The sequence below is a fragment of the Typopeltis vanoorti genome, chromosome 15 (genome assembly GCF_054136105.1).
Source record: "Typopeltis vanoorti isolate ZY-2024b chromosome 15, IOZ_Tvanoo_1.0, whole genome shotgun sequence".
NCBI classification, from domain to species: domain Eukaryota; kingdom Metazoa; phylum Arthropoda; class Arachnida; order Uropygi; family Thelyphonidae; genus Typopeltis; species Typopeltis vanoorti.
The window spans coordinates 22,057,358-22,076,329 of NC_143563.1; the positions used below are offsets into that span (position 1 = coordinate 22,057,358).

At 33.2% G+C, this 18,972-nt stretch overlaps 1 protein-coding gene across 1 annotated transcript in view; it reads left to right on the forward strand.

Moving 5' to 3' along the window:
* LOC150098484 (uncharacterized) overlaps window positions 1-18,972 on the forward strand; it is a 314,082-nt gene that overhangs the window by 278,732 nt on the left and 16,378 nt on the right. Inside the window, exon 15 of the mRNA XM_090405238.1 lies at window positions 10,697-10,810. Within this exon, the coding sequence (XP_090261364.1) occupies window positions 10,697-10,810 (114 nt within the window). The remainder of the gene's footprint in view (window positions 1-10,696; window positions 10,811-18,972) is intronic.

Consider the following 18,972-nt stretch of genomic DNA (forward strand, 5'->3'; position numbering starts at 1 on the left):
CAAAAAAAAAAGATAATGTTGTGGAGGATATATGAGGAGAAAGGTGACCAGCTAACTCATGAACAGTACAAAAATCAGACAAGAAAGGTGCCAGAATGGTAAGGAAAGCAAAATCAGATTATGAGAAGAGATTAGCCAAACAGGCAAAAGGAAATCCCAGAAAGTTTTTTTATATGGCAAGTAGGAGGAAAAATGACTAACTTTAATGAGTGCATATGTCAGAGAGGTAATGGAGGTAGACAAGATTGTTGAGCTATTGAGTGATCATTTTGCAAGGGTATATCATCCAAGTGAATATAGTGTTATGACAGAAGTGACAGAGACTAATGTGAGAACAGAAGTAGAAGAATTGGAGGTACTTAGTATATTGCAGAATCTGAATGCGAATACAGTCATGGGATTGGATGGGATATTGACTCGCATTTTACAAGAATATACAGGGGAACTGCTGATGCGTTTGACTAGGCTGTTTAATTTAACTCTGGCAAAGTCCCAAGGGAGTGGAAGGAGGGTAAAATAATTCCTTTGCATAAAAGAGGATCTAAGTCTGTGGTAACAAATTATAGACCAATTAGTATCTCAGGAGTGTTGGTAAAAGTACTGAAAAAGTTGGTCAAAAAGAGAATTCAAAAGGTGGATATGATTCTCTATGAGGGGGACAGCATGGCTTTGTGAAGGGTTGGTCAAGCCTTAATAATCTACTAACTTTTTATAATAGAGTGACAGCTGAGTTGGATAAAGGGAATGACTACACTATCATACTGCTGGATTTTGCAAAGGCGTTTAACTGGATACCGCATGGAACTCTGTTACCAGCTGCAACAAATGGAGATGGATATCAAACTGATGATATGGATAAATGGCTGATGTACAGATACCAAAAAGTGGTATATGTGGAGTAGAATCCAGAAGGCAAGTGACTAGTGGTGTGCTGCAAGGCTCTGTGCTTGGACTACTGCTGTTTATTTGTACATAAATGATATATGAAATAATTTGAAGGGATATATTGAGTTGTTTGCTGATGATGCAAAGTTGGGTGGGGTAAGAGTTAATTAACAAAATAATTTGAATAGGCTGACAGTATGAACAAACTGTGTACATAATTAATGTCAATTTAATACAGAAAAATGTAAGGTTATACATTTTGGGATACAAAGATTACAAGCTGTGTACCACACAGGGAACTGTACTCCAGTAAATTGATGAAGTCAGGGATCTGAGGGTAGTAGTAGATAGAGAGTTGAAGTTTAGAGGGTATATTGCTAAAGTAGCCAGGGTAGCTTACAGGATTACTTGTTTATTGAAGAACACTTATTCCTCTTTGTAAAGCCTTGATACAACCATATATGGATTACTGTGCTCAGGTCTGAGAGTGTTTCTGGGTTTCTTGGGAATGAGGAAGTGGTGGAGAGGATCCAGAGGCAAGTGACCAAGATGGTGAGTGGTCTGTGTAATGCCCTGTATGAGGATAGATTGAGAGCTTGTGGATTGCAAAAGTTGGTTAATAGGCAAAAGGGGAATGTGATGAAAACATTTAAGTTACTTAAAGGATTTTATAGGATTGATGCAGTTTCTATGCTTGGCTAGTGGGGGCAGAACAAGAGATCATCTCTAGAAGTTGGGTAAGAGGATGTGAGGACTAGATTTTTTGCTTGGAGAGTGGTGAATGGGTTGCATGAGTCAGTTCTGAGTGCTTTGTCTATTAATTGTTTCAAGGAGAGGTAGATATTGTGTTGATAGTTTGGGTCTCCCACGATGAGTTTTAGTACTCCACAGGGGGGACGCACATGCAGTAATAATTATAATAATAACAATAAGTGGTCTGTTATTATTGGCCTATCAGGTTTCTTATATTGTAAAATCTAAAATTTTAGTCTCCTAAGGCTCTACTAACTACATCAATCTAAATAGATCTTTGTCTTCTCTCAGTCTTTTTCCTGCCAATTTGGCATTAAACACCTGTTTTCCTCTCTGATTACTGAGGTGACCTTAGAATATTGTTCACATATTCTTGAATGCTAACTGTATCAAGTTATTGTCTAATATTACTATTTTTAAGGTAATCGTGTGATTGATGCCATCTGTTCCAATTCCTAATTTTCCACAAATCTCTCTCTCTCTCTCTCTCTAGCCAACTTCAGTTAGCAACTTTGTTGCTAATTGAAGATAGCTTCAATTAGCAATTATTAGATCATAAGTTAAAAGTGGTTGAAACAATTGGTTTGTATACATCTAATTTGGTGTTTTGGCTAATTTCTTGCTTATTCCATATAAATTTATCCAACCTGGCACTCCATTATGCCAGCTTTGCTTGTTTTATTACTTATTTTCATATTTAATTTGCTATCTTCAGTAAATTGCTTTTAGAGACTTCTATGGATGGAAAAATGTTGAAAGGTTATGTTATGTCTATTTATGTGATAACTAGTTGTCGAACAGTTTATCATCATCACTTTCCTAATATGTGCCCTCAAGGGATGTTCAGAATTCAGGACAGCACCAAATAATTAAGTGTTTGTGACAGCACTAAATGATTAGGTTTACATTATTATTATTAATCTCTTGTCAACAATTTTCCTCCAAATCAGTCTTTTACTTTCAGCACACCAATCTTCTGTTCACTCCTCTAATTTTTCTCAGAACTCTCATATCTGTGGTTTCTAATAATTGATCAAGTGCTTTATTTCTAATCCAACTCTCAGATCCATAACTTAAAATTGATTTGAACACTGTCTTGTATAATGCTAGTGTAGTGTTTTGGCTAATTTTTCTCTTATTTCATATAAATTTATTCACCTGGCTACACATCGAAAGGGTAAAATTGTCTCACTTCACAGAGAGGGATGATAAGACTGAAGCTATTAATTATAGGCCAATATGTGAGTTTGGAGTTGTGGTAAAGTATTGGAAAGGTTGGCAGGACTAGAATTCAGTTGATAACAGCATTATTCTCTGGGATGATGCATTAAATGGTAGTTGTATTTTAGCAACCTATTTACAACAAGGTACTCGAATTGCATGATTTCACTTTTGCACCATCAAAAATATGCTTCAAATTTTCATATTATATGGTACAATTTTGGATTAACAAAGTTTAAGAATAACAAAAAAATGTGCGTGCGGTATTAAAAAGGTATGATGCCTTTACCCATTGATAGCATACGCTTATTGAGTATGTCATGATAGTTATTAATCAACTGTTTTGTGGTATGCTCAGGTATCAGTCCCAGACTGATACATGTATACAATTTTGGATGTAATAATTAAGCTGTAAAATAATATTATATTCTATACAACATGGATTTACATTATCTGTTATTATAAACTATAACTGGTCCACCAACTAATGTAAGTACTACTGTATTATTTATTAACATAAATTGTTTGAAATAATATAATGAATAATTATTCAAACATTGCTAGATATGCTGTACTGTATCTTTAATTATAAATTGTTTAAATAACATTTTTTGTTGTTGTTGTTTTGTTTTATAGCACATTTTGTTATCTTTAAATTTTTGTTGTACCTATACATAAAAATAAAGGGTTACATTTATTTTTAAAATTATATAAATATTTAATTAAGTGTTAAAAAATGTATCCAATCATTTTCTATACAAATGTTACTCTTGATTTACATGTTATTTTTCTAGAAACAGTCTACTGTGTTAACCACGGTTAAGTGTACAATAGTATCTGAAGAAGTGTTATCCAGAATGAAAAAATAACTAGTTGTTTGCTGCAGAGGTTTTGGGATATTAAAATCATATCAGAAGTTCTGTCAGTAAGTCAGCAGGTGCCATAAAGAGAATACAGAGAAAAATGCAGGAAAGCTTCATGTAAAAGTAGCTAAACAGAGGTCACTTTGATAAGAATATAGAAGATAAAGATCATGAAGAATCAAATGTTCTGACAACTATTGAAAATGTAAAGTTTAGATATGGGAAAGAATATTATAAAAACAATCAAATATAAAGATATTCTGGGTGGCTGAAGTAATTTAGTAAGAATAGAGAAGATAACCATTGTTTTAGGGAACATGTATACTAGACATATTTATAGATACTTATATGGCATACACATGTAGAAGAATATAAAATTTTATTCAAAAACTCCAGTATATTTCATCCATTGTAACAGGGACATCATCAGGGAGAAAGACTGGTAACTACACTCAAAACATGAATCATAAGAATAAGTCACAAAGCATGTGCTTACTAGCTCCTGTCTCTATCCCAGCTGAGTTGATAGGATCACACTGTTAGAGTTCAAAAGAATACTTGTAAAAGTCGCATAGATTTAAAACAAAAAAAAAGAATTCAGGAAGATGGTTTAATGTTAAATCTGGTGTGAGACAAGGATGTACATTATCCCCTCTGTTATTCATTATCTATATGGATCACATTATGAAGGAAAGTGGTATTAAACATGATATAAGAATTGGAGATGCTAATGTCAGCTCTTTGCTTTATGGGGATGATGTTATACTTCTAAATAAATCTGCTACAAGTTTGCAAGATTCCCTGACTAAATTGAATAACTGTTGTAATAGATCTGGTATGAAGGTCAGCATTAAAAAGACAAAGACAATGAAAATAGGTAGAATTGTTGAAAATGTCAACTGTGTTGTGAATGGGGAACCTGTGGAACAAGTAAAACATTTCAGCTACTTAGGCACGATTTTTAGTGAAGATGGTAAATTAAATATGGAAATAGACAACAGAATCAACAAAGCTGGTATGGTAGGAAGTCAATTGAATAAATTCATATGGAATAAGAGAGAAATTAGTCAGAACACTAAATTAGCTGTATACAAGACAGTGTTCAAACCAGTTTTAACTTATGGATCTGAAAGCTGGGTGAGAAGTAAAACACTTGACCAAAGACTAGAGACCGCAGATATGAGAGTCTTGAGAAAGATTAGAGGCATGAACAGATGGCATCAATCGCAATATCATATTAAAAACGAGGATATTAGGAAAGAACTTGACATTGTCAGCATCCAGGAATGCGTTAGCAGAGCTAATCTCAGGTGGTATGGTCACTTAAACAGAATGGGCGAGGAAAGATTAGCAAAACAAGTGTTCTCTACCAGGTTGGCAGGAAAACAACCCAGAGGAAGACCAAGATATAGGTGGATTGATACGGTACAATGTACACCCCTTGAGGGTACATGTCAGGAATTTGATGATGATGATGATGATGAACAAAAGAATTATGAACAATTAACAATAATCATTTCCCAAAACTTGGAGATGCATACAGTCAGAGTAGTTAGGATCGGACAATTTCATAGCATTTCACATGATTCTAGGAAAGGATGATCAGATTTGAACCTTTCTAGTTCAAAAGAAATCTGTGCCTAGTGTCAGTAGCATGAGAAGCAAGGCCAGACTTGTTAGATTCCAAAAATGCAATATAGTCTTGATGTTCTTGGATTGTAATCCAAGCAGAGTAGCCATTCTGTCTGAAATTGCAAAGATGATACAAGTAGGATACCTGAGGTAAGGAGAAAGGTGGTAATGTATCCTTTATAGATAAGAAAGAAAGGATACATTCACCTGGTTTGAAGAAAGTGTATGAATTGAATTTGTGAAGAATGAGTGCTATTTGTTCATGGGTTCCTTTAAAGTAGGGTATTGAAATTCCTTTCCCATCTAATTTTAGTCTCGTTGACAGATGATGGTTATCAATCATTTTTTAATGGTAGTTTCATTCTATCCATTAGACATCAGATTGCTTTTAATTTTATTCAGTTCTTCTAACAAAATTGAATCAGAAGAGCAAATCATATGAGCTCTGTGTGTGCAAGACTCTTGATAGTGTGAGGATGGAATATATCTGCCAGTAAAGATTGGTTTTTAATAAACTGAAAATTCAGCATGACCTGTAGTGGGATCAGACTGCAAAGATATCGAAAATTCTGATATCAAAAAATCAACAAAATGCAATCATATGTGAGGATGAATAGCATGAAAGATTGATTTTCTAGATGATCCATAAAATAATCAGCTAAAGTTGGTCCTCACACCATTATTCATCACAGAAGATAGGATTATGAAGAGTCTTGTACAATCTGCTCTTCTGATTCGCTGTTGTTAGATTAACTGAATAAAATTAAAGCAATTTGATTCTAATAGATACAATGAAACTATCATTCAAAAAATGATTGATAATTATCATCCACTGATCAGACTACAATCTGATGTGAAAAGGATTTTAATACCCTACTTTAAAAGAACCTCTGAACAAATAGCACTGATTCTTTGCAAATTATCTATACCTTTCATAATTCAAACTAGCTTAGAAATTGTTTTCTTTTTTATCATCTACAAAGGATACATTACCAGGTGTCTATCCAGTATCCTACTCATATCATCTTTGCTGTTTTGGACAGACTAGTTACTGTGCTTTGATTAGAATCCAAAAATGTTAAGAATATATTGCATTTTTGGAATATGACAAGTTTCACATCCCTTGCTTCACATCCTGTTGACATGTACAGAGTTCTATGAATCCAGACAAAGATTCTTCATTCCAGCAGGTTTAAATTTGGTCATCTTTTCCATGAAGTGCATAAAATGCTATGAAATCATCCAAACGTTAACCACTCTGATGGTATCCCAAATCTCCAAGTTTTGGGCAGTGATTACTATTAATTGATCAAACTTTTTTTGTTTGTTTTTTTGTTTTAAATCTATGTAACTTTTGCAGTTGTTTGTAAAAACATGTTCTTTGAAATATTATAATCCTATCAACTCAGCTACAACTGAGACATGAGCTAGTAAGCATATACTTCATGACTCATTCTTATGATCCATGTTTTGGATGTAGTTATTGGTCTTTCTCCCTAATGATGTCTGTGTTACGTTGGATGAAATATATCAGAGTTTTAATAAAATTCTATATTTTTCTACGTGTAAGCTGTATAAGCATCTATAAATAAATAAATATAAAAGATAAATATCATGAAGCCAGCAAAATGTTCTGCAGGCTATTTGAAAGCTTAGAAATAGAGGAAAGAGTACTATAACAGGATTCGAAGATAACGATATTCTGGGTGGCTGGAATAATTACTTTGAAAGACAGAGGTATGAAAGTTTTGATGCGATTTCACTTCATATTTCAGAAGGCCTGGACAGAAAGTTGAATTCTGGTTAATTGGAATAAAGCTCTCATAGTACTGACCTATAAAATTGGAAATAAAACAATGAGAAAATTACAGAGGAATATTCCTCATAAGTGTTTTTGGTATGATTACACAAACATACTTGAGTAAAAAATAAGAATAATTCTGGAAGAAAAATTAAAGAAGATTTTGCTAGCCTGTTTTTTTTTTTGGGGGGGGGGGGTGCTGAACTGGCTTGAAAAATTTCCATGTATGGTCTTTAGAGCAGGGTTTTTGGACTATATAAAAATTGAATAAAAATAGAAAAAATATCCTTAGCCTCACAGTATGAATAATAAGTTTTTAAAATAACATTGTTCTGAACAATGCAGCATACAATTAGAAATATTTTAAAATAAAATTAGTAACTACATAATAGTTGTCACCTTTGTTAGTCTTTACTGTTTTTCTGTCTACTATATATATATGTGTGTGTGTGTGTGTGTGTGTGTTTACACGTGAAGAAATCCTGTGCAATTAGGATGAAACATTATGTTGTCAATTAAAATAAATGTTATCTTAGTCACACACACACACACACACACACATATATATAAGGGGTTGTCAGCATCAGAATTATTATTTTTTTTATGATAACCCCACGTAAAGAGGTGACAAGTCCTATAACACACCAGTGCCATGTGAGGGTAAATGATTAGGGAGAAAGAAGTAATCTATTAATATGTTTCTTAAAAAGTTGAGGATTGTAACAGTTTGAGACTGTTCCAAAGAACAAAAGTGGATGGGGTGAAGAATAATGATGAGAAGTATGTAATTTGAACTAATGAAGGAAGTGGTCAGTGGCATTAAAACTTGGAGATACTCAATTAAGCTATTTACTTTACTTTATTAAAGTAAATGTTACCTTTAAATAAATCCAATACAAGTCTTCTGGATTCCTTAATTTCATGAAAGTAGGACAGGAATGATAATGATGACATCAGTTGCATGCCCAATGGAGAACCTGTAGATGCAGAGTTAATTATAGAGTACTACATAATTAGGGGTGAGGTGAGGAACCCTTGGCATGCATGCCAAACGTGGCATATCAACGACATTTTTCTGGCACGCAGCCCAGGGCTCACCTTAAAAATAATTAATAAATATATATATATATCCAATCGCTGAGTTGTCTGTTTTAACTCAAAGAATAAAATTTTATTAAGTAGAGTGATATCAAATAAAAATGCAATAAAGAAACAAACACTATCAGCTGTTTTAGTAATAATAAGTAATATGAAAATGAAACAAACAACCTATTTCCAAGCCATCTATCTCTGCGATATACTGACGTACAAACTTGCAGATGTTTTTATGAATAAATTTGGATGATTATGAAATGCAGTTGATTGATTTTCAAAGTAGCTCAATTTGGAGGCAGAAATTTATTGACCTCAGAGTTGACTTGGAAAATATTGAAAAGGAGCAATTAGAGATGGGAGTAATAGAGAGAAGTGTGGAAAACGAGGTACTAAGGACTTGGAATACTATCCAGGAAACTTTTGTATGTTTAAAAATCCTTGCAACAGCATTACTATCCATTTTTGCATTGACATATTCTTGTGAATGATTGTTCTCAGTGATGAACTTTAAGTCTTGGAATAGGAGTAGCCTTATGGATGAAACTAGTGGCACATGCATATCTCTAAAGTTTACAAAATATAAACTTGATATAAATTATCTGTCATAAGTGATGCAGCAGGAGAAGTCTTATTGATGCTAAATAAAATAAAATGTCCACTATTTTTCCTTCTCTAGTTTTGATTTGATATTTTCTGCTAAAAATGGTAAAGATTAACTTCTGTTTAATATATTATGTAGGTAAAATAACATTTTATTTTATCTGTACTTTTTATCTATTACATTAAAGAAATTAAGAATTAATAAAAGAATATCTTTAATTTTATTTTCTTTTATTATGCTATAGTCAAGCAAAACGATTATGAGATTTTGCATTGTAATATATTGGAAAAATTTAAAAAAAACTTATGTCTGATTGATCTTTTTAAAAAACAAATATAAAAAATTCAGAGTTATTGTTTACTCTTCTGCTGATGTTAAAAATTGTGTCTTTAAATTGTGTGACTATACGTGGCAGCTAGAATTACACTTAAAGGGAAATAAAAAAATATCCACGCTATCAACAGGATAGGACTTTTAAGTAAAAATTACGTCACTAATTTTTACATTCATTAAATCTTGCATGACTTACAATAATCACTCTTGTGTAATATTCTTTGATTTTACCACTCTAGTGTGATTTTTGATTATTTGAAAAGGTTCTCCCAATACTTAAAAGACACCAAATAATCATATGTTCTCCAAAATTTTGGTTGGCATGCGAGAAAATTTTGCATCAAGGATTTGGTGATTTTGGCATGCACACTTAAAAAGGTTGCCCACCCCCTGATATAGACCCTTTGAATCAAGAATTCAATGCTAATAAATAATGATTTCTGTTGCATATTGCTTAGCAGGAAGAACAAGTAAAATATTTCAGCTAGTTAGGCACAATATTTAGTGAAGATGGCTAATTCAGTATCAAAATAGAATATGCAAAGTATATGCATAGAATAATGGTGGGCAGCCAAATAAATATTTTTTATATAGAATAGCAGAGAAATTAGCCAAACCATTAACTAGCTGTATACAAGACAATGTCCAAACAATTCTAATTTATGAATATGAGAGTTGAGTTAGAAATAAAATAGTGGAACAATGACTAGAGACTACATATACAAGAGTTCTGAGGAAACAAAATAGGGGAGTGAACAGACGGCATTAGTTACAGAATCATTTGAAAAATGAAGATATTAGAAACGAACAACAATTAGCATTCGAAATTGAGCAGAGGCTAATAATTAACTGTGCTAGGGTCACTTAAACAGAATGGGAAAAGAAAGGTTAGCGAAGTAGGTGTTTGATGCCAGAATGACAGGAAAAAAACTCAGATGAAGACCAAGATTTAGAAGGGTTGATGCATTTAGAAGTGTCTTAGATTGACCAAAATATGATATCTCACAATATTGGAGTCCTGACAAATAAAAGATGTATTTGAAGGAAATTGTTGATATGAAATTAGTAATAATGTAAGCTTAATCATGTAGTGCTCTCATAGCATCCTATACATCCCTTGAAAGTAAATATCAGGAATTTCATGATAATTATGATTTCTGTTCCATATTGCATAGCAGGAAGAACATACTAGTCAAACTCCTTCTGTTTAAACCTTCAAAAACTTTTTTGATATGCTAGTTGTAAAACTGGAATAATTAATTATTACTTTAGTTATTTAAAAAAAAAACATTTATTTCTGATTTATAAAATGCATTGCAACATTACAAATTTTTTATGAACTTTCAGAATTATTAACAAGGAATTTCATACTTTTATTTTGATTTTAGTTTAATCCTTTTCTTTTTGCTTCATTAAACTGTTACCTAAATTTGAGAATATCTTAATAAATTTGGTTCAACATCATCAGACATTAACAACTTTAATTTAGTAAATAAATTTCTACTCTTACAGGCAAAATTAAGTCACTATGCCTCAGTATGTGCAAAGAGACTAGAAAGAATTTCTCAAAGTGGTGCCAAAAAGGGTTTAAGAAAGCCAACTCTTGAAGAAATTGATCAGTCAAGGGTAAGGAATGAGTGTTATTTACACTTAAATGAAATTTTCTGAAATACTACAACCCTTAAGGAAGCAGATGGAATTCCTGTTAATATAATTGCTATAAAGCCTTCAACACAATCTTATAAGTAAGGTATGAGAAACAATATGCATTACCATCTATATGCATACGTAGATTTGATTCATCACTTGTACATACCAAATCAATGAAAGAATTCTTGCTGAAATGAAGACCTTCATCTGTTATTCCTCACTCTGCTCACTATCCAACCCTAGGTGTTCTTACATTGACCATAATATGTCAAATACAGGAATTGCAAAAATATGTTCTGAGTATGGTTTACCAGATGCATAATTTGTGGAAAGATCTTCAGGGGATGGACTTCTTTAAACATTTGTAAATTGCATCCAGCTTAGTCTGCACTGTTTGCCTTTTCTTCTCTGCATCAATTTCTCTGCAGCAAGTAATTGCAGCTTGCATCATTCTGTCTACTTTGCTAAATTCACCCTTCTTCTGCAACTTTTTGTACTTCTTGCTGTATAAGGATCTTCATTCAAGTTCTTCCACTTCTTCAACCAACTGCACTACTCTACATCATTGTCAATCTCCAACTTATAGCTGCAATTTTTTGTACAATGCTTTGTAATATTATATTCCTTCCTAAAGTCTTTGAGGGTTTCTCACCTCAGCAATAGCAGTAGCCTGTGCAAAACTATTTCTTAAATAATATGCCTTGTAGGCAGCAATAGCACCCTAGTCTGTGGATTGCAGGAGTGAGGTAGTATTTGGTGAATGTATTAAAGGAATGGCTGTTGCAAGTATGTGTGGTCATAAGTCGAGAATTGACTGTATTCTAACCAAACTATTTATCCCTTAATAACAGGAACAGTATTTTTCAGAATACTGTTTCTGTTTGTTTCCTCTTTGAGTCACTGTCCTCATGGTCTGATCTGTTTAATTTTTTAAGTTATGGATATACAGAATATTATAAATCTGCAATTATTTTATTGCCAAATAAAACAGAAACTTAAAAAGTTTCAAAATTTCAGGCAGAGTATATTTCTCTTAAGTAGACAAAAAAAAAAAAGTTATATTCTCATAAGCTCTCTGATAAATTTTGAGACTAAAAGTTTTCAGTTCTTTTCTAATTCATAACTTTCTTTTTTTTTTATTTGCTGTTATATATTGTCCAATGGATTTCTTTTATGGTCTCAGAAAAGTACACTTAAAACTTCAAAGATGGGTAGAAAAAACACACTAAATTTAAAAAACAGAAGTCTCAAAAGCTGTTAAAAATGTTGTAAGAGATTTCTTTTGATTTTATTTTCTACAAAACAGAAAATTTATCATGAGCAAATTTCAAATTGTAGACAAAACAAAAAAAAAGTCAAACTATATATTTAAGTGATCTCAAATATTTTTGAATAATTCTATATCATTTTCAACTATACTTATTTCTAAAAGTATTGTAAACATATACTTAAATTAAGGGGATATTAAATCCCACATAGTTTTAAAACCGAATAAGAAACTCAAAGATTGGAATCAGAGAGTTTCTTGCCGAATATAGTAAACTATAAAGTATCGGCGACACTAGCGTTAGCCAATGCAAGTGATCCTAGTACGTAGTACAATACCGGACGACTCGTTGCAAAGGTGGGGGAAGTTCAGATCGTTATTCTTAGGTATTTTCCATAATGTAAAAACACATTTCCTAGGAAATGTATGCTGTTATTACATTATGGAGGGAGGTCACTACCCAGACCGGTTTCAGCCTTTTTTGAGGCTTCATCAGTAAGTAGCTAGACCTGAAGCTTATTAGCTCTTTATACTTAAGTATTGTAAACATATGTTTAAAATTTTATGAAAGTTAGGACAATGAGGTGGTCAATGTATAGAAAAACATTTAAAAATGCTTCTGGTTTCAAAAGATAGACCTAGTTGTTGTTACTCAGCCCTAATTGAATATGCTATTAAAGTTCTAAAATATTATGGTGTCTACCCACACAAATATAGATTAAAATGCTTCATCTTTGTTTTAATAACTTTTTCTCTTTGTTTGTTTCCATATTAAAATCTTAAAATTCCGTTCAGTTCTCTTCACTACACTATAAATTTAAATTCAGATTCATTTACATATTGAAAACTATTTTTCTTATGGATGGAGGTTATCATTATCATTTCATTAACACCAGACCTCCATTTTCTGGTGTATTATATTACCCTCAAGGGGTATTATAACTAATAAACACAATTAAGATTCTAATAATAAATTTAGTTTAATCCTTTATCCAAGTGTAAGCAAACGAAGTTTGTGCCTGAAGTATCTTCAGGACTGAGGCAACTCGTGGTAAAGGTGGACTAAGCTCTCATCACTTGTCTTAGTATCTCCCATAATGCAAAGCGCATCTCCTTGCGGACATGTATAAAATGCTGTGCATTAAGGGAAGGGCCACTACCCAGACCAGTTTCGACCTTTATTGAGGTGCTGTTTAAGTAAAGACATCTCTAAAAATTAGGCGATCCCCCCCCCCAGACCACTCCCTATGAGTGACCGAAGGATCGTCCAACTCAGCGTTATTCCACTCAGTGACAGGCTCACCCCCTGTCACCAAGAAGAACTTCTCAGCATTGGCTCTACCCAGTGGCAGGCTCACCCCACCACCAGACAGAGCCTTTCATACATCAAAGAAAGGGACCACTTCTGCGCAAAAACACATCAGTGGGAGCTAGACTCCGAGGTGGTGATACTAAGGTGAAAGTAATGGAGAAGTCATATTTTACCTATACGAGTTGCCAAAAGGTATCTCACCTTATTATTAAATTACTCTGGATTAGAGAAAGATATTGGAAGTTTTTTTTCCCACTTGGTTAGACTATAATAAATTTAGTTTAACCTGGTAGAGGTGCTCTCATCACTTGTCTTAATATCTCCCATAATGCAAAGCACATCTCTTTGCGGACATGTATAATGCTTTGCATTAAGGGAAGGGCCACTACCCAGACCGGTTTTGATCTTTATTGAGGTCTTGTCAGTGCAACTCATATAGATAAAATATGACTTCTTCATTACTTCCACCTTAGTATCACTACCTCTGGGTCTGGCTCCTACTGATGAGACCTCAATAAAGGTCAAAACCGATCTGGGTAGTGGCCCTTCCCTTAATGCATAGCATTATACATGTCTGCAAGGAGATGTGCTTTGCATTATGGGAGATAAAGACAAATGATGAGAGCTTAGTCCACCTTTACCACGAGTTGCCTCAGTCCTGAAAATACTTCAGGCACAAACTTTGTTTGCTTACACTTGGATAAAGGATGAAACTAAATTTATTATAGTCTAACCAAGTGGGAAAAAAACTTTCAACGCAATTAAGATTCCATGACTAGTTTCTGATCAACATTATTCCAGCTTGGTATGTTATTTTATAAGGTCTCCAATGTGATCACTTCTTAAATTTGATCATCTAAAATACTTCTATTAAGCCACCACCTATATCTCAGTCTTCTTGTGAATCTTTTCCCCGTCTTCTTTTGCTTCTTTTGATATCTGTTTAAGTGATTGTGCCATCTTAGATTATCTCTGCTTATACATTCGTGAACATTAACAATGTCATTTAACAATATGATTATTTTAAATTTTATCCTGCTCAACACCAGATAGCAATAAAAATTCCTGTACATTCAATATCATCATCTCATCTCATCTCATCCGATTGGTAACGGGTTGAGTCCACTAAGAAGAAAGGTTCTCCACTTATCGCGATCTTTAGCCATCTCAATCATGACTCTATATAGCTGGGTAGATGTGAATGTTCTTACAGCAACTTTATCCAAGAACTTCTTGGTCTGCCTCTAGGTCTTTTTCTTCTGATATATCCATTCAGAGCTAAATATGGGAGTCTATGAGGGGCCATTCTCTGAATATGACCAAACCTTCCTCAGTTGATGCTTAATGATTGTGTCTATTATATTATCTGAGAAGTCTAAATCTATTCTGACTTGATGATTAGTCTTGTGTGGAATCCAGTGGGTGTTATTAATTTTTCTGAGGCATTTCATTTCAAATGCTTGAAGTTTCTTGATTGGTTGTTGAGTTAATCTCCAGGCTTCTGAAGCATAAGTAGCCATTGGGATAATAATTGTTTTATATAATTTTAATTTTAGACTCGTTGGGATTTTTTTATTCTTCCATAATTTGTTTAGTTTATTCATGTTGGTCCAACCTAGGTTTAGCCTGTGTTTTACTGTTTCCATATTGTTGAGGTTACTAGATATAAGACTTTATTAATTTGTTCCAGCAGGTGATTTTCAAGATTTATAGAAATATTTTCTTCTTCTCTACCTATCTTCATTATTTTTGTTTTATGAAGATTTATTTTCATACCATAAGTTTTACAAGAGTCATTTAAAATATTAATAGTTTTTTCTAGCTGTGGTTTAGAATCTGCTAAAATAATAATATCATCCGTGTATTTTATGTGATTAATGTTGGTACCATTGATTTTTACACCTGGTTCATCAGCTATGGTTTTACAGACTTCTTCTAGGAAGAGGATAAAGAGTTAAGGTGAGAGAGGGCATCCCTGCATTACACCTTTCTCGACTCTGAAATTCTCAGTTTTAATGCTGTTTGTTTTAACAAAAGCTTTGGTGTCTCCATAATGATTTGTAATAAATGTTAAAATATCAGAATCCATTTTTACGTTTTTTAGGATAGTAATCAATTTGTTTCTATTAACCGAATCAAAGGCTTGCTTAAAATCTATAAAACAACAGTATATGGGCAGGTTGTATTCCCAATATTTTTCTGCTATATTATTAATGGTGAAGATATGGTCTATAGTGGATCTATGTGGCCTGAATCCTGCTTGGTTTTCCTCTATGTTTTTTTCTGTAAGCACCTATGTTCTCTTTTGTATAATTCGAATGAATAGTTTATAACTATGATTTAAGAGTGTTATGGGTCTGTAATTTTCACATATTCTTTTGTCTCCTTTTTTGTGAAATGGTACAATAATTCCTGTTTTACAGTCAGTTGGAAATACGCCAGTATAAAGAATTTGATTAAATAAATTCATTAAGAAATTAATGGCTTCCTTGCCACCATTTCCATAGTTCTATAGATATTTCATCTTTACCCGTAGCTTTTGAAAGTTTCATGTGGTTTATTGCATTTATAATTTCTGCTGAGGTTATGGGTGGTGCCTTTTCATATATCATCTTTTCTGTTATACTTTCCTCCTCCTGTTCTTTTTGAAATAATGTTTGATAGTAGTCCTTCCAAATTATTTTAATATTTTGTATTGACCCAGTTTCTAGATTGTTTTTATCTTTCATTGTTAATGGTTTATCTTTATAGATCTTAGTTAATTCTTTGATAATTTTGTATACCGTTTTATTATCATTTCTTTTATTAGCTTCTTCGCAGAGTTTTGCTTTTTCCTCCAACCAGTTATTTTTGGCAGATATGCACATTTTATCAATTTTGTTTTTAAGATTCTTATAATGTTGTTTATTTTCTTCTGTATTTTTAATATTTAATATATGCTTTGCTGTTCTTTTTTCTTCTAAGTATTTAGAATTTCGGGGGTTATCCATTCATGATTTGGTCTTGATGTTGTACCAAGTATGTTTCTTGCAGTACTTGTAACAATTTTTTTACCTTGATTCCATGTATTTTCTATATTGTCATAGGATAATCTTCTAAACTCATTTCCTATTAGTGTCTGATAATTATCTTGCATAGATTTCTCTTTCAGTTTTGACAGGTCCACTTTGTCGATAGGAGCTCATGATTTACGATACTTGAATTTTAGTTTAATTTTTAGTTTAATTTAATTTTAGTTTAATTTTTGCTGCTAGCAGTTCATGGTCAGTGTCGAAGTCTGGAGTTTTTAAAGTTCTAACATTTTGCACTGATAATTTCCAATTGCATTTGATTAGAATGTAATCAATACAGTTCTTTGTTGTACCATCTGGTGAGGTCCATGTGTATTTGTGGGAAGGTCTATGGAAAAAAATGTTACAGATAAATAGATTATTTGCTTTACAAAATTCTAAAATTCTTTAATTTCTGTTATCTCCGAACCTGCCCATAACATCCTCCATGCCTGGGGTGAACTTCCCGATTTTGGCATTAAAATCTCCCATCACTATTAATATATCTTTCTTATTGGTCTTGTTTATTAGATCTTGCAACTTATCATAAAAGGTATCGATTTCTTCATCTTCGTGTGACTGGTCGGGGGCGTAGATTTGAATAATTGTAAAGTGAATATTTTTTTCTTTACCTTTTAATCTGATAGCGATCATTCTTGGACCATGTGGTTCTATGGCCATGACTGCATTTTGTAGACTATTATTCACTAAAATGGTGACTCCTTCTCTATGTATATTGTCCTCTCTGCCCGAGTAGAATAGTTTTCCTGAATTTAGATTTATAACTCCTTCTCCTGTCCAAATTTTAGGTTTGGCTGAAACCAGCCAAACCTAAAATGTCCCATTTAATCCTAGCAAGTTCTTTTTCCATCAAATTTATTTTCCCAGGTTTTAACAGTGTCCTTATATTTAAGGTTAAGAGACGCGAAATTCTATTGGCTGACTGCATACTAAACTTCTCAAGCTCCCTGTGATCTAGGATCAGTCGCGTCGGTTTCCTCGGACACAGTGGAGACTCCTGATTCATAGGGTTGAATGGCAGAATAATGCAGCCGGCTTGCCACTCCTCTGCTGCATCCTTTGGTCCACGACTCCTTATTCTTTATTTGGAGCAACCCGTTGGGGTTTCCCTCATCTGCCACCCGAGGGACGTGCCTGGTTTCAATATCAGCAGAGTGTAATTCATCTTGAATATAAAAATATATACTTTAAAATCTGAAGACATGAATGGCAACAGTAAAATGATTGATATGTTTTTTCTTGTTTTTTTATAGTTTATTTAAATTTATACACATTTTTGTTGGAAGATGATGGTAATAATGATCCTGAGCAGAACTCTAGCAGGTGCTTGTTCTAATTATTCATGCTTTTTTTTTTCTTTGTATTTTCCCAAAACATTTCTCTCTGTCTCAGATGCATTACCTGCTTTGTTTATGTCTCTAACAAGAATCAGTCGTTCCTTTTCTTTTTTTTTATCAACTGCCTTGCCCTTTCTAATTACTTGAAAAATCTTCATCTGCTTTTTTCTCTACTAGAACCTTCCATGGGATTAAAGGTTCATCATCATCATCAGTTTCTTGATATGTACTCTCCATGTGTGTTCAGGCTGCTATGACAGCACTCAATAAGTTTACATTATTATTAATTTCCTATCAACAGTTTTCTTCCAAATTAGTCTATTACTTGTCAACACTCCAATATTGTCATATCTAACATTTTGTTCTTCTAAGGCACTTCTACTGAATCAATCTATCTAAACCTTAATCTTCCTCTGGGTCTTTTTCCTACCATCTTGGCATCAAACATCTGTTTGCTAACCTTTCTTCTCCTATTCTGTTTAAGTGACCATATCACCTTAGATTAGCCTTGCTCTCATGTCCTTGAGTGAAAACAGTGTCCATTCCTGCAATATCTCTACTAGTTTCGCTTCTTTTCCATTGATTCTTCTCACTCTGATAGTGCCTGTCATCTTCAATTCAGTTCAGATTGAAGTTGTTTTAGCAGCTTCCTTTTCATTGTTAGCCTAGGTTCCCTGATATACTGAGTGTGACATAACCATGTATACTAGAAGAAACTTGTATAACTGGATGACTTTCCCTCCAATTTGATACCTTGTTATATCATTATAATGCCTGTTCAGGTTTAGTCAGTATGGAATAATTTTGGTTGGCTTCCATAGTATCACCCTTACTCATTTGTTTAGCACCCCTTATCCAACTCCATTGTCACTTGATTATAAAAGATAAGTAATTACATGTCATCTACATTCTCCTTTATACCCCCTGGAGTATAACAGCAACCAATTACATATGTAGTTTTGTGGCCTCTGTCTCACACTAGAGGACAGTTCAAATGAACTGTCCTCTGAATCCCTGTCCCCATGATGTACTTCTACTCTTTTGGGCTTTAATTCCTCTGCTATCCTTAGCAAAACCCTCCCCTGTCAATTACTAAGGCAAAGCCTACTCTTTACAAAACCATGTTGTCCTTTATAGAGTATCATATTCCT